This window comes from Primulina eburnea, chromosome 2, assembly GCF_022965805.1.
Source record: "Primulina eburnea isolate SZY01 chromosome 2, ASM2296580v1, whole genome shotgun sequence".
NCBI classification, from domain to species: Eukaryota; Viridiplantae; Streptophyta; class Magnoliopsida; order Lamiales; family Gesneriaceae; genus Primulina; species Primulina eburnea.
The window spans coordinates 40,926,166-40,943,124 of NC_133102.1; the positions used below are offsets into that span (position 1 = coordinate 40,926,166).

The 16,959-nt window shown below is 37.0% G+C and overlaps 1 protein-coding gene across 1 annotated transcript; it reads left to right on the forward strand.

Annotated features, from left to right (window-relative positions):
- The first annotated feature begins 4,984 nt into the window (after positions 1-4,984).
- On the forward strand, positions 4,985-11,035 carry LOC140823201 (uncharacterized). The gene is made up of 3 exons (XM_073184402.1): positions 4,985-5,340; positions 7,959-8,212; positions 10,459-11,035. Exons 1-3 carry the CDS (start codon positions 5,076-5,078, stop codon positions 10,810-10,812), a joined length of 873 nt encoding a protein of 290 aa, XP_073040503.1. The 5' UTR covers positions 4,985-5,075; the 3' UTR covers positions 10,813-11,035.
- Positions 11,036-16,959: the final 5,924 nt, after the last annotated feature.

Here is a 16,959-nt window from a genome sequence, read left to right on the forward strand (position 1 = left end):
GAACAAAAAGAATGTGGAATGTTTGTTCACCAGACAAATTATACAGAAAAGATCCTTAAACGTTTTAATATGGATAAAGCAAATCCTTTAAGTACTCCAATGGTTGTTAGATCATTAAACATAGAAAAGGATCCATTCCGTCCATGTGAAGATGATGAAGATATTCTTGGTCCAGAAGTACCATATCTAAGTGCTATCGGTGCCCTTATGTACCTTACAAATTGTACAAGGCCTGATATATCTTTTGCCGTGAATCTGTTGGCAAGATTTAGCACATATCCAACAAAGAGACACTGGAACGGAATTAAACATATATTCAGTTATCTACGAGGAACGACAGACTTGGGACTTTTGTATTCAAAAAATGCTAATCCAAATATAATTGGTTATGCTGATGCTGGATACTTATCTGATCCACACAAGGCACGTTCCCAAACTGGATATGTTTTTACTCGTGGAGGCACTGCAATATCTTGGCGTTCACAGAAACAAACGCTCGTAACAACTTCATCAAATCATGCCGAGATTATTGCACTACATGAAGCAAGTCGTGAATGTGTGTGGTTAAAATCAATGACCCAACATATCCAAATTTCATGCGGATTATCATTCGATGAGAAGCCTGTGATACTATATGAAGATAATGCTGCATGTGTTGCTTAAATGAAAGAAGGATACATAAAAAGCGACAGAACTAAACATATTCCTCCTAAGTTCTTCGCATTCACCAAGGAGCTTGAGAAGAATAAATGTATTGATGTTCGTCACATTCAATCAAGTGAAAACTCATCAGATCTCTTCACAAAGGCACTTCCTACGTCAATATTCAGAAAGCACATATATAATATTGGGATGCGCAATCTACGAAATTTGTGAAGAATTGTTCATGTCAACATCAGGGGGAGCATAGACGGATCTACGCTAGGGCTATACTGGGCTGTAGCCCAGCCCATTTTTTTTATTTAGCGACGGTCAAAAACCGTCGCTACTTTTGCGACGGTTTTAGTAAACCTGTCGCCGATGGAGATCGGCGACAATTTTATCAAAAACCGTCGCAAATATTAGCGACGGTTATTGCTAAAACCGTCGCTAAATTATTAAAAAATTAAAAAAAAGTGGATCGGCGGTTTTAATTAGCGACGGTTTATTCAATAGAACATCATTACCACTTTGATGTTTTTAATGCAGCAATAGATTTCATTTTGATGGAGTTAAATACTCGGTTCAATGAGTCATCGGTGAAACTTCTTTCTCTTAGTATAGCTTTAGATCCTAAAAATTCATTTGACTCATTTAACAGTGATGATATTTGCAAGCTTGCGAAGAAGTTTTATCCTGGAGATTTCACAGATCAAGAAATTGTTGTTTTGAAGTATGAATTGATACATTTATAAACTCGATGTGATGCAGAATTTAAAGGTTTCTACACTTGTTGAGTTGTGTCAGCAATTGACCGAGAGTGGACGGTCAAGTGTTTATGTTATGTTGACTAGATTGATTCATCTTGTTTTGACATTATCTGTGTCTACTGCTACTATTGAACGGGCTTTTTCAGCAATGAAGCATGTGAAGACGGCAATTCGCAATAAAATGGAGGATGACTTTCTTGCCGATTGTTTGACACTCTATATTGAACGAGATTTAGCTAAACATATTGATGTAAATTCTATTATTGATGAATTTTATGTTTTAAAATCCCGTAAGGCACAACTTCGTTGAACGATATAATGTACTTTTTTTTAATAATATATAACTTATCATATTGAGTTCAAGCCCACCCCAACTCTTATTCCTGGATCCGTCCCTGAGGGGGAGTTTACGTGACTGCACTCTTTTTCCCTTACTATGGTTTTTATCCCAATGGGTTTTTCCAAGTAAGGTTTTTAACGAGGCAGTACAAAACACGTAATGAAGACATCATCGTATGATGATCATCATCACAAGGGGGAGTGTTGAAAATAAATGATTTGAATATTGAAAAGTAATAGTTGAATATTTGAATGTTGAAAATAAGAGTTGTAAAGTTAGAAATTTGTGTGTGATGATGTAGGTAATGATGTATTTTATTTTTTGGATTATGTGTAATGAAACTCTATAAATAGATCTCTCATTTGTGAATAAAATTATAATTGAGTGGAGAGAAAAATATTATAAAGTATGTAGTTTGGTAAATTTTGTGAGTTTGAGATTTTTACTTTTTACCATAAATTTTTACTTTTTCACAACAGTTTATTCCCCTTCAACAAATATTACTTTGTGTGAATTGTCTATCATGCTATTGTTATTATAACATATCAAAATTTGAGTAATTGTAACTTTTATTAAAACACATTCCATCCCGGCGAGCAAAATGAGAGCAGCCTAAACCGTTAATTTTTTTAGTCAAATAGGGTCGACAAATTGCATTAAATGAGCAGACAACATTTAATGTTGAAGTAGGCAAATTTGATGGAATTTTCAGACGACGCGTTTCATATGCGTCTTCATACGGATAAAGGGCTCTATAAATAGAGCTTTCCACTCATTCTGAAATCATCTCTTAATTTTTGAGTTTTCTCTCATCTTATAGCATTTGAGTACTTATTTGTGATGTGTTTTGTTATCCTGTATTAAGATATTGTGTGTTCTCTTTGGAAAAACAGTTAGTGTGTTGTAAATCATAAAATATTATCGTGAAATTCTTTTTATCTCGCCTGTAGTTTTAGGTTAATAATTTTTAGAAGTTTTTCACGTAAATCTCGATGTCCAGTCTATTTTTTATTTTCATATTTATTATATCAAATTATCGCACATGATATCAATATATATATATATATATATATATATATATATATATATATATATATATATATATATATATATATTGGACTTGATTTGATGTATATATTGGACTTGATTTGTTGTATTTTATTATTTTGGCACAAAAAGATAGACATGGAAAATGGAAGACGTAAATTCATGTTAGAATATGCGAGGAAGAATCCCATCCTTTCCTTTTCGCAATAATGCATATGATATATATAGAGACAATAATCAACGAAAGTGATTCGACCACGTGGTCAGCACATATCTGAATTAGTAGAGGAGCTTCTAGTTCAGACACAGTCACTCGATTCTATCATTTTAGCAAAAACTTGTTATATGTGAATCATATGCGTAATCGAGTAACTTAATTTAACTACATATTTCGCCCCCTCAAAAAAAAAAAACTACATATTCTGCAAATAATATTTTTTTTTCGGGTTTGTTTAATTGATAAAGATCTTTCGTTATAGGAAAAATCTTCCTATAACGAAATGAGTTACAATATCTGATAACTACAAATATCAAATATCTGATAACCACAAATATCCATAAAAAGTTGCAAAAATATAGTCCATATATTCAAATGATTTTGGGCCTACATTTTATTACGTGGATTGGGCTTTTAGGTTCTTAACGGATTGAGATAAAATAATTTTAGATCACTTCTAATTATTTTTAAATAATTCTAAATAATTAAAATTAAGGATATAATAGTGTTTGACACAAATTTTTTTATGTGGTGCAGGTGTGCCAGTCTCAATTGACATAAATTTGTTAACATTGGAAAGAAATCTAACTTCGATCCAAACAACACGAATATCCGACTCGATTGTTAGTTATAGTCTCTTTAGATTTAGATGTCAAGAATTCAAACAAAATTAATGACGGAAAATTGTTCGCAAATGATTTGAACTATAATAAAAATGAAAGTTGGTGTCTTTCTCTTTTATTTAATCTGTCTAACCGTTGAGTCACGTCCTCGATTCTGATTATTTGTCATTCAAAATTTAAAATCACACTTATTCCATTAGGCATGAAAAATGTAAGAAACATATCCGTGCACATACATCATCAAATTTGCGCGCAAGAATGGCCCGTAATCAGGGCCAATCCTAATAATATTTGGGTATGAGTCTAACTTTTAAAAAGAGGCCTCCGAATCATAATGATTGTTCATATTTTTTTCGTTTCATAGCAATTTTTCAAATTAAATCAATACGTCAAAGACAATATAAAAAACTAAAGGAATAAAAATATCAAACATGTCCAAAATGATCACTAAAAAACAAACCGCCTGACAGTTTTAGAGCTAAAAATACTAATCAAGTCTGTATAATCAAGTTGTTCAGTAATTTCTTTCTCAATCGATAACATAGCCAATCCATTCAATCTTTCTCGTGACATGGTTGATCGGAGAAAAGTTTTGATAAGCTTTATCTTTGAGAAACTTCGCTCTGCACTTGCTACTGTGACCGGGACAGCCAACAAGATTTTATAAGCAATACGAGCATTTGAAAGCCGGATAAACATTACATCCACCAAACTTTCAGTCAAAAAGCGTAGATTATAGATACCACATAAAACCCCGAAGAAAGTAAAAAACTACAATAAAAAATTAGAAGCCCGAACAAAGCAAATACAAGAAAATAGACTTACAGCTCCTCACGGATCTTTCAATCAAACTTAGAGACGACGCAACGACTGGAGTCGATTAAGGCTTGTTTGCAGATGAATATTGGGGAAGATTGGGGAATAAATCGATAACATGCTAAGCAAGTTCCATTTAATAAATACTTGATTTTGAGCTATCTAATAACTAGTATTATATATAATAATTTTTAAAAAATTTTTGAGCCCAAAAAAGAGATGAGCCTGAGTTATTGGACTCGTTTGTCTCCTAATAGGCACGGCCCTGCCCGTAATCTTATGAAAGATTCGAGATTATTGATGAGCAGGATAGTCAGAGCCAATAATTTTTTGTTCAAATGAATTGATTATTTAAGGAAAATGGGTTAAGGGACTTTAGGGTTAATTTTCTCGATGATTCATTATTATTTTTTAGTTTGATTACAAAATAAAATTTCTTTGGGGTCTTAGTGCAAGGGGCATAAAAATATGGGGGTAAAATGTTAGTAATCATAATTGCATATTCATCCACAACCCAAGTTTCACGTTGCCCGTCATTCGTAAATTAGGAATTTAGGACAAACCCCTATTTCTTGCTCTAAAGAAACCGATTTTTTAATCCTTGATTGTAGTGAATCATTGAGATGAGAAGACAAGGGCATTACGGCGGTGATCCGGGCGGCGCGGGCCACAACACATACGGTGCCGCCGGCTCTCAATTGCATCAGCAGCAGCATCCAAACAGCAAGTCTGGATATTACCAGGGGCGTCACGAAGATCAGCAGTCTCTTGGAGAGAATGAGGGTCGCCAGCGGCATCAAAATGAAAATCAATGGAGGTGGGAAAGAGACGGTGGCCAGCCTAAATTGCCTCAAACTGCGATGTCTCCTACCGCACCGTTCGCCGAAGGCAAGTTTTATTTGCCAAAATCATTTCAATCAAATGCTTTAAAGTGATTGTCCCATTATAAATAGGGGTTTTGTTAGTTTAATTTTTAGGTCTGCTCAAGATCATCATTTGCTAAATCTTATGTGGGATAGTAACATTTTTGGCTGTGTACCGCTTGGCCGAGCTCGGCCTTTTTTTTAGCGTACTTGACCGAGCATATAAATGAAAGATGATCAAATTTAATCTTTCCCGAAATTTTTCACTTTTTCAGCATATTGTATGCCAACAGTTTATGAGAAAAATATGGTTATAATGATGCGGATGGTTGCCAGCATGAACTTTTATACCAGGATGATGGGTAGGAGCTGGGAGTGGCTTCTATCCCTGCTTATTGCTTTTTTTTTTTGTCTAATGCGTGAGCATCTGATTACGAAGGTCCAATTTCTGTCCATGTTTGTGTGTGTGAGAGATAGAGAGAACCTGTTAAACCCTACTATAAGCAGCATCAGTTTTAATATGGGTTTCATTGCATTTCATACATGTGCAAAATCTAAATTCTCATTGAGACTTTGACCAGATACACGACAGTAAATAATTTCAGTACTTTACTTTTTTTGTCGATGCTGCTTGGGTTGGAAATCTGAGGTTTTTCAGTTTCTTTATCGTCCTATCAATTGAAGATCAGGGATATGGAACAACAGCGTACTTTAATACTGTTCTGTAGGTGCATGATACATCATATTCAATCTTAAACTTACAGACGTGCATTCGTGAACTGACAGTTGCTAAGTGCGACGCATGTGCACTTCGTGAACTGACAGTTTCTTAGTGCGCACATGTTCACCTGTTATGTTGTTTGTCTTTCTGGTTGTAGAAATGGTCCCAAGTGTAAGACTCTGAAGTCCCTGATAAACCAGCATGTTGAATTTATGGCTTAACCTGATGCTTAAAATGAAGGACACTGATATGATAACTTGGATACGAAATATGGCAATTAAAAAAAAGAAGATATGACAATGAGATGTTTTGATCTTTTTCTTTATGTACATACATATCCATAAATACGATTGTATGTATATATGAACAATTTGTAATTACCATATTACCATTGGATTGAAATGCAATATTCTATTCATATGTATAAATTCACATATTATAATGTTTTCAAAAAAGAGAAATCAATATTTTAAAAGTAGCATCCACAGTATTCGATATAGTTTGGGTGATGATCGCCACTTGCCAGAATATTATAGTTGACCTTGTCAGTTATAGACTATAGTATTCTCATAGTTTTTAGTATTAACACATCCAATGAAGATTTTGATGGGTATCTATGTTATTGATAAGCTGATGTGGTGTGGGATAATATTTAGGAGTGTCTGGCCTCATAGAGCTTAACTATCCTGGTTGAAATTATGGAAGCCACGAGTAAAATTAGCTTATCGATAAGTTTTGTAATGTCTTCTTCTTTGTTTTGACGAGTGAGCTTAGCATGTTAGAAGTTGCTGGCAAACTTACCTAACACTCAGTTCAACCGGTAGAACACGCCATTCATCACAGATTGAAGATCCTATTTGGACTAAAGAGCCTATTTGGACTCAAACATATTTTGTTGAACTGCCTGTCTAATGGGAAGTGCAAATGACATATTCACCTTATTGTACGTACATGAATACAAATAAGTTGAATATTCATTAAACAGTAGTTCTGAAACCAAAAAAATGAACACTGAGTGAAATCTGCGACTGTCTAGTTCTGTGGTAACCTGAAATTCATCAGTGCAAAAAAGGGTTATGATACAAGACACTTCCAGAATTGTACATCTCCATCCACTGTGATAAAAAATTCAATGGATCTGTCATGTCTAAAGTTCATTGGGTTTGAGAGGGTTCAACTTGATGGCTTTCTTATAAATAAGCTATGGACTTTACAGGAAATATGAAACTTCAGGGTGCTAACTTAAGCTGATTGATTTTTTACTCTGAGGACAATTGAGAGTGTTGTCGTAGAGGGGTTACTGTATTTGGAACAGAAACAAAAATTGTTAGTTTCTCTGAAAGTCTAGTGGTACTAGATTCTGTAGAAGCTTTGCTTGTTATTTTATTGACAATGATGTCGCGACAGGTGAGATTTTTCTTATTATTCTCTACTGAGTACTGAAAGTGCAACGGGAAGATATTTTTGAACCATAACTTCTGTTATCTTGTATTGCTTCTTTCTAGTTTCTTGTTGGAATCACTGTGATTTATCTTTCTACTCTTATATCGTATGTCTGATCCTGTGGCTTATCTAATCCGGAGAAAAGGCAGGCTTTGATGTCAAATGAATATGTGAAAACTGGTAAACTGGTTTCCTTCTCTTGGTGTCACTGAGGTCTGTGGATGAGTGTACAAATTTTTCATGTGTAGCAAATGATCTTCTAGATGTACCTACATAATATATTCATTAAATATTCGAAGAAATAAGCTATCTGAGGAATTATATACTCCTTTATGCCTAACAACATCCACTTGTTGCCAATGACAACCCTGCACCTCCTCCACCTTGTTACCCCCAGAGGTCATTAGATAATGAAATAAGAACGAAGAGAAGGCTTTCATTCTTTCCTAAATTGTCTAACATCGGGGCCTTTTTTTTAGGTAAAGGGCGTGAGCGTGAAGCACCTAGAACCTATTACCAGGGTCAGAGGCCAGATCCTCGAACTCCATTTGAGAAGCAAGGTGGTGGGGATCCCAGATCTCAGCCCCGTGAAGAGGATATGGACATAGGCTATGAAGATAATCGCACCATACAGAGTTTTGATGGTCTTGAGCAGATATTCTTAGACGATATCATGAAACTGAGCAAGGAACAAAATGATGCAGAGGATGCGGAAAATGCTAGGCACAGAGAGGTTTGTTTTGGATTTTCTTTAGTTGAACCATTGTTTTGGAGCGATTTCCAAATAAACTTCCTTAATCCTGGTTGAACAGAATACTAGACTTGAGTTTTCTCTCTTTTTTTCTGTTCTTTCTCCGATCATATTTTCCATGAATTGAAACTGGATACTTGGGATTTTATCACCACGACAGAGCAGTTAGTTGATTTTTGTTAATGATTGATGACACCTCGTCTCAAATTGATCACCATAATAATCTAACAGTAGCCTTGATTCTCCGGCCTTTACATGATCTAAGACCTGTTACAAATTTACTTTTATTGTTTTCACATTTCTAATCTCAGCCAACAAGAAAACATTCTTACAATTTTGTTCTTTGTAGAAAAGCTGACTATCTCGGGTCTTGAGTTGATTCCATATATGGACGAATTATTATCAGCATCAATATTTCATAACTATACGAACTACACCGTGTTTAACACAACTAGAAGTTGGTTGCATTGGCTTTTTGGTGTGTAGATTAGTATTTATTCTTGACAGTCCATTTGGATACTTCTAGTTGGCTGTATAGAAATATACTACTTTCCTAGAATCCTAATGTCATGGGCTCCTCGGCCAAGTTTTGAATAAATGAGATAATTCTCATATTTATGATTGTGAGATAAGATATGCTAATATTTTATTTTTGGTTAGGGTATGATGATTTTTTATTTTGTTTAGGATAAAGTGGTCTTTTATTTTGATTAGGGATAATATTATCTCTTGTAGCTATCTCTTTTATATTGTTGGATTGAATCAATAAAAAGCTAAGCATAAATTTTATTAAAAGCCTAGTGCTAAAAGATCGTGAGGTTCTCTTTAACGAGCCTTAAACTCAAGAAATCGAGAAGTTCTCTCCTAGCGATCCTCAAATTCACAATAGACAACCCCTTGATAATCTTATTCATGTTAATTTTGGCCCTATGAATAATAGAGCTTACAAGATCCTTATCAAAAAAAAAAAGCTTACAAGATCAAATTGGAAATCAAATCCCTAAGAATCCTATAGATTTAGATGATTCCAAATCTTTTTATTCAAATGAAAAGATAGCTTAGAATCCTAAAATAAGGTTCTAGAGTTATGGATCTCGTCTCGTTATGGGGAGGTTAACGAGTTTAAGATGAAAATTGAGGCTCGTTTTAGAAGAGAAACTCACGATCTCGTAGATGATTTGAGGCTCGTTAAAAATACTCACCATCTTTTAGTACTAGGCTTTTAAGAAAATTTATGCTTTCACTTTTATCGATTCAATCCATAGTTGTCGTGCCCCGTAGCGCAAATGTTGCTCGTGGCTATAGCGCATAGTGAATCGCGTAGCGATGACTATTTGAAAGTAAAGCGACACAAGCATATGAATCAGACAGTGCGATGTCTGGCAATAGAAGCGGTTGAAAATTGTAGGGTTTAGATAAGGCTCGGAGAAGGTTGAGTTAGAAGACGATACACATCAACGTTGATTTCATAGGCCTAAAAATTGTGCAAAATGAGCCTTAAAATTGTGCGTTATTTTTAAAAAAAGTGTCCTTACGCTTTTCTTTCTTATAGCGCCACAATCGCCTCAACGCTATTTCATTGACAGTGATGATAGCGCTTGCTATGTGGAAGTGTTGTGTGCGTAGTGCTCTGTAGCCACGGGGCTCCGCTACGCGCTATAGCGAGCGCTACACTCGCTATTGACAACTATGATTCAGTATAACAATAAATAAAAGAATGTACATAAGAGATAATATTATCGCTAACCACTTTAGCCTAACCAAAATAATGTATCACAATATCCTAACTAAAAATAAAAGATTAATATATCCTAACTCACAATCCTAAATATGAGTTTTATACCATTTATTCAAAACTTAACTAGAATAAAAGACAAGGATTAAATAAAAGATATCAATCCACTTAGATCTTATTTTAAATGGATTTCTGATAGGAAAATTTTCTTGGTTTGGGCGGAGGTGCCCATGACACCTAATCACGGATAGAATGTCTTCAAGATTGATGTGCATATCATTTTCACTAGTTCCGGAACCATTCTCGGGACTTTTAAATTTTGCAGTCACAGTCTTTGTCTCACTGGACATGAGGAGTTCTCCGTCAATTTAATTCTACGGTTCAAAAGCATCCATTTTTTGGCTGAATTCGAAACATTCTTTGATAATTTATTATTGGATTTGGATGCATTCTTATGATGCTCATAATCTATTCATGTGATGATGTACCTCAGAGATTAAATGTTATCAATGAGAAGTATCAAGAGCAGCTTGTTGCTCTCCGAGGCCAGCATGCCAATCTTAAAGAAGAATTTCTTCGAAGAGAATCTCAGGCTAGAAAACTGCAGTATGACCAGATTGCTACCGAGCAGTATCCCAAGAGTGTCATGGGCCCTGGCGATCCTCGTGGATACAACGCTGGACACACCCCCACCGGGGAACAACACCGAGCTTACAACTCCGATTACTACGATTCTTCATCCAGAGAGCGGGGAAGATTTCAAGGTAACAACAGGGATCATGGATTTGAGCCTAGAGTTCCATACCCAAGGGGCCGTGCTTATGACACTGGCCCACACCACTATTAGTTTTCACGACGTGGCATGCCCGGCCGGCTTCTACTCGGGTTTCTCAGGATCAGATTCATCATCCACTAGATAACCATTTTAATTTCTTTGAGGATCTTGATGACTATCTTACACAATTTTTATATGTTAAAACAACATGGTGAAAGAGACATACATGTAATTTGCATGATTCGACTGTAAGAAGTCATCGATGTGAAATTAGAGCCTTTTAAATTCGTGCCAAGTGATTATTGCTCTTTTAATTTGTTAATATCTAAAAAGGAGCCAATCACTAAATTCTTTACATTATTATGGTTCTCGTAAAAATGCAATATTTTTTCTCATTTGAAACTCCTTATTCTTATTTTTCTAGTGTTGATATAACTTTATGCCATATTTTTATTGGTTTATTAATAAAAATCAAGTAAGTTATTGTATGTTATTACCCCCAATCGTAGGATGGAGGATTATCGAATCATTTATTGGAAAAAAAGGTCGGGTACAAGAACTCAGAAGAAAAATGATTTTTTTTAATAAAAAATATTTTTTTTATTTCCTAAACTATGGGGTGGAGAGGGCTCGAACTTGAGCCACTTACACGGGAAAAGAATATATTTTCCTAAAAAATATATTCAAGCGTTCTTGTCACGTTTCTTTGTACGGTCATTTTTTTCAATTCAATATTTCGCAAGTTTCAAAATAATTTTATCATTGCATCATTTTAAATCCTCATCGCCTACTTCACGCGATTTAGCGATCTCAAACTTTGGAGAGGAGATTAGTCCAGTCTCCATCTTGGAAACCATCTGTTAGAGAATTCAAATTAATTGATTCACTCTAAAGTTCAAGTATCGGGGGAGGCGCAACCAAAGCTTCGAGCCCCTCTGCTGAATTTGAATAGGAGCAGCCTTTGATCGAGTTAAGAGAACGAAGAGAACAGCTAGCTGCCAAACTATGGAACTGCCATCATTTTTAAGTTAACCTTCAGAAATATATTTCCAAGAAACAATTTTCAGAAAAATTCTTGAACTATTTCCAGATTGTGGTGTATCTTTGCTGCTCCCATAAATTTTCCTTATTATGGCGGTATCTTTTCTGCTCTTAATTATTTTTAGTTTGTCTTGTTTGTCAATTTATTTACACTTTTATTGCAAAATATGTCGACTAAAAAAATTAAAAGGAAGAGTGTGTGGACACGGACGCTAATCAAGTTCTTTATCATAATTGGGACTAATTAATCAATTAAAACAGGGTCTAATAAATTTTTTTTTTTTAAATACGGAACGTAGTGAAATTAAAACATATATACATATCAGTATATAAAATACAAGTCCTGTATTACAACACACTTATTCAAACTAGGGTTTGACAACTACTATCAAGTGTTCAACCCTATCTCTAGTCCAAGTCCGGTGCCACCACTCTAATCACGATCTCTCTCTTCATCTCCTGGACCCTGATCCTGTCCCACCTGTTGTCAAGTACACATACAGACAAAACAACAGCCGGATAAACCGGTGAGAATATACTCCCAGTATAAATCAACGAAACATGCAATCATATAAACAATATAAAGCATGTAATCAGGTAACAGATATATGTAACAAAGTCTGAAACCTAATCAATATCAAACTGTCGACAATACTCGTAGCTACATCATTCAGACTAGACTCAATCCTAGTCTAGGGATCCCGATTCCAGAAGTTGGCATGCGTATATTGACTAGCAGTAATAGAAAAGACTCCAGTTCTATCCACGCCGATATGGTATCGATCAACAGTAATAGAAAAGACTCCAGTTCTATTCACATCGATACGGTATCGATTACCAGTAATAGAGGAAGCTATTATTCTATCTACATCAATATAGTACCGATTAACAGTAATAGAAGCAACTCTAATTCTATCCACATCGATATGACATCGATTAACAGTAATAGAAGAGCTACTAATCTATCCACATCGATACAATACTGATTAACAGTAATAGAAAAAGCCACCATCCTATCCACATCGATAGCCAAACATCCAGTGACAGTCTTTGGCACAACCGCCAATACACCATCTTATGACATCGTGCAATGTGCCCGTGGTGATCCCACCACTAACGGCACTTCTGTCATAAGATTACTCCTTGAAGAACCTAAAGGGGGGGGGTGAATAGGTTCTTTTAGGCCCTTTAGCGTTTTTAAAACGAGTTTGCAAAAATTGCAAGCGGAAGACTTGAGGGACAATCACAAATAAAATGAATGCGTAAAGTAAGTGCGTAGTAAAGTAAATGCGTAAAGTAAAGAGGGATAGAGATGTTTATGGAAGTTCGACGAAGAATCGTCTACGTCTCCCCTTCTCGATGAGGATCGAGGTATCACTATATCGACTTGGCTTTAGGAGCTCCAAGCTAGCTTTTACAACCACGCCTCGATGCGTCTACTTGGCCTTGAGGGCTCCAAGGATAGCCACGAACTTTACAACCCACTCGAGAGTATTACTTTCACTCTTTTTCTACAACTCTTTTGATATTACAACTCTTTTAATCAACGCACACAAGAGATAGTAGAAAGCTTTGTAAGAGACAAGAGAGTGGAGTGGGATGATTGAAAATGCATCCTCAAAGGCCTATTTATACTAGTCTTGGACGCCAAGGTTCGGATCTTCTGTTTATGCTTCGGAACGTCCGATGTGATTGAAATCAATTTCCGTAATTTTGGGATGACTTCGGATCGTCCGTTCTTGACTTCGTAGGGTCCGAACATGCGCTTCGGAGGGACCGATCAAACTTCGTATCTTCCGAACAGTTCTTTCAGACAGTGTGTGAACAGCTTCGGAAGGTCCGAACTCAAGTTCGTACCGTCCGAACATTCCCGCGTTTCCAGAGATTTGAAATCTTCAACACTTCGTAGCGTCCGATCATGTCCTTCGTAGCGTCCGAAATCTTACTCGATCAATCAGTCATATCAATTTGTCTCCGCATTGAAGTGATTTGATTGCTTGTGTTCGGAACGTCCGATCACGTCTTCGGAACGTCCGAACGCTCTCCTCGCAGCTTCCGAACAGCTTCTATTTTGCTTCTGAATTGCACAATTTCGGACCGTCCGAACCGAATGTCGGATCTTCCGAACGTAACCTGTTCTTAATTTCCTGCATGCCTCAATATAAAACATTAGTACATTTTTAATCCAAGTTTTGGTATCATCAAAACAAAAACTTTGGGATATGTTACAGCATTAAAAACATTAATCTCATCCTCGAGATTTGTATGCGTTTAAGGCGTAACAATCTCCCCCTTTTTGATGATCACAAAACTTGGTTAAAAAATGAGATAACAATAATCAACATAATCGAAATGGTTATTAAATAACTCCCCCTTAATCAAATAACAAGTCTAAGAGGTTGAATTAAGGCGAATTTATTTAATAACCAATTAACAGCAATTTTAACCAAATAAATTCTCCCCCTTTTTGTGATAAGCAAAAAGACATAAGCATAAAGAGAGACAAATAAACAGGTAAAATATCCACTAATAAATGCAAGTCTTTTATACAATGATGCATAAAGATAAAATAAACAAAAATAACAAAAACAAAATCTAAGAATCCGCATCCCGCGACTCTCTATGTCTCCTCATCTCAGCCTCGATGGAATCCAGACGCGAAGAAGTCTCGGTATGATGGCGCTCTAAGGTAGACTCTAAAAGAGAAAAACGAGTGTCGAAACGAGTCTCCAATCGCTCGAGATACTCGAAAATCCGATCGTAGGGTCCAGAGGGAGCAGGCGGAGTGAAGCCATGAGGAAGGTCATCCATGGTCATCAAAGGAGTGCTAATAGGGTCGGGAACACGCTGATGGGATGAAGAGGGAATATCAACCGAAGGGGTAGGAGTGGTACCCGTAGTAGGGGGACCAGCGGGAAATCCTCTCGTCTGAACGTGAGGAGGAAGGAGACCGAAGGGAACATGAAAGTGTTCGGTCGGACGATAGGACGCAAAGATGCGATCCTTGTCGATGACCCAAGAGGATAAGACGGGATTCCAAGAGAGTCCCATCTTAACAACCGTATCATGGTCGATAGTCTCGCGAGGAGAAATAGATAAGGATTCTTCATCTGTAAAGTCAATGCCCAGATGGGCTAGAATCCGGTTAATGAACCGGCCAAATGGAAAAGAGACGCGAGTAGAAGAAGCCGCGTACTCCATGGCGTACATAAGAAAACGGGGAAGGTTAAAAGGACGCTGGGAGACTAAATAATAGAGAATGTACAGATCGAGATATTTGCAAGTGGAGAGGTCTCCACTGCGAGGAACAATAGAAGAAGTGATGAGCTTCAGAACAAGCTGAAGCTGAGGAGAAAGGTCCTTCGCATGAGGACGGTCATCGGCAGGAGTAGGCGGACGACCGAAGATGGTGGTCAAGGCAGTGACTCGATCAAAAGTGGGGTCATTCTCAGTCCAAGACTGAGAAAAGAACTCACTCGGTCCGTCTCGAGGAAGATCGAACCAAGTGGAGAGGTCGGCGGTAGAAAAAGAAATGAACCGACCCTGAACAATGGTAACAACACGAGTGTCATCACCACCAAGAACTAAGGAAAAGTTCGCATAGAACTGATGTATGAGAGAGGGGTAGATGATATCGGGTACGGAAGGTAGAAAGAAGTTTCCCCAACGTTGAGACTCAATAAGAGTAATCAACGTAAAGAAATTTGCACGAAGATAATCGGTGTGAAGGGTACGACCAGGCAGAATGTTACGGGTTTCGAATTCAGGTGGGATAGGACGAGGGTTGGGTGGTTGAGTAAGATCATGGTGAAAGGCACCGTGACGAGGGCGAACATTTCGGCCAGCTACGTTACGGCGCGGAGGCATAGTGAGTAGTGAGTGTTTTGTGTGGGGAAAGAAAGAAGGAGTGAATGAGCAAATAAATCAGAGGATCCGAACGCCTATTTATAGGCCATGTTCGGACGGTCCGAACATGAGTTCGGAAGGTCCGGAATTTGAACGGAACGGTTATCTGGCAGTCAGTTCGGACGATCCGATTCACAATCGGACAATCCGATCATAGAACGGAGGCTACGAAGCGTAAACGGAGAGTCCGAAGTCTGACAATCAGGCATGGGAAGGCGCGAACATTTAATGACATCGGAAGGGGGTTCGGACGATCCGATGTGTGTTCGGATGGTCAGAAGAGTGAATCGGAGGTTCTGGAACCTATGGTCAGGTTCGGACGATCCGAACATGTTCGGTGGATCCGAGGTGAAACGGAGCATCCGAATAGGAGCGGTGATTCCGAAGTAGCCAAGATGAGGAACACCTAAAATTTAAAATATTTAGCACATAAATGAATGTTGAGCCATAATTATGGATAAATACAATTAATTTGTATTATCCGACATTATAATGCTCACATTAATAATACTCCCCCTCAATTTAACAAATATGTACGAGAGTATTCGACTAGTGTTTACAACTCAATCATGCCAAGTTCACCACGCAAACGAATAAAAGTAGATTCATCTAGTGGTTTTGTAAAAATATCAGCAATTTGATTCTTGGTGTCAACATAGTGAAGTTCAACATCATTTTGCTCAATGTGATCACGAATGAAATGATGTCGAATGTCAATATGTTTAGTACGAGAATGTTGAACTGGATTCTTTGTTAGACATATGGTGCTTGTATTATCACAAAAGATTGGAATTTTTGAAAAAGTAACACCATAGTCGAGTAATTGATACTTCATCCAAAGAATTTGTGCACAACAACTACCGGCAGCCATATACTCGGCCTCGGTCGTTGAAAGTGCAACAATGTTTTGCTTTTTAGAAAACCATGACACCAAGCAATTTCCCAAAAAGAAACAAGTTCCACTAGTGCTCTTTCTATCCACCTTATATCCTCCAAAGTCGGCATCACAGTAAGCTTTTAAATCGAAAAATGAGTTCTTAGAATACCATAATCCGAGATTTGGAGTATTTGAAAGATATTTGAAAATGCGTTTTAAGGCGAATAAGTGTGATTCCTTTGGACATGATTGAAATCGTGCACACAAGCAAACACTAAACATAATGTCAGGTCTACTAGCAGTCGCATAGAGTAGGGAGCCAATCATGCTACGAAATAACTTTTGGTCAACAGGTTTACCTCCCTCATCTTTGTCGAGTCTGACTGTCGTGCTCA

Excerpts from the sequence above, each read along its gene's own strand:
- LOC140823201 (XM_073184402.1), top strand. The coding sequence starts at position 5,076 with ATGAGAAGACAAGGGCATTACGGCGGTGATCCGGGCGGCGCGGGCCAC. Across the intron at positions 5,341-7,958 it reads TACCGCACCGTTCGCCGAAG|GTAAAGGGCGTGAGCGTGAA; the intron begins GCAAGTTTTATT and ends CCTTTTTTTTAG. Across the intron at positions 8,213-10,458 it reads AAAATGCTAGGCACAGAGAG|AGATTAAATGTTATCAATGA; the intron begins GTTTGTTTTGGA and ends GATGTACCTCAG.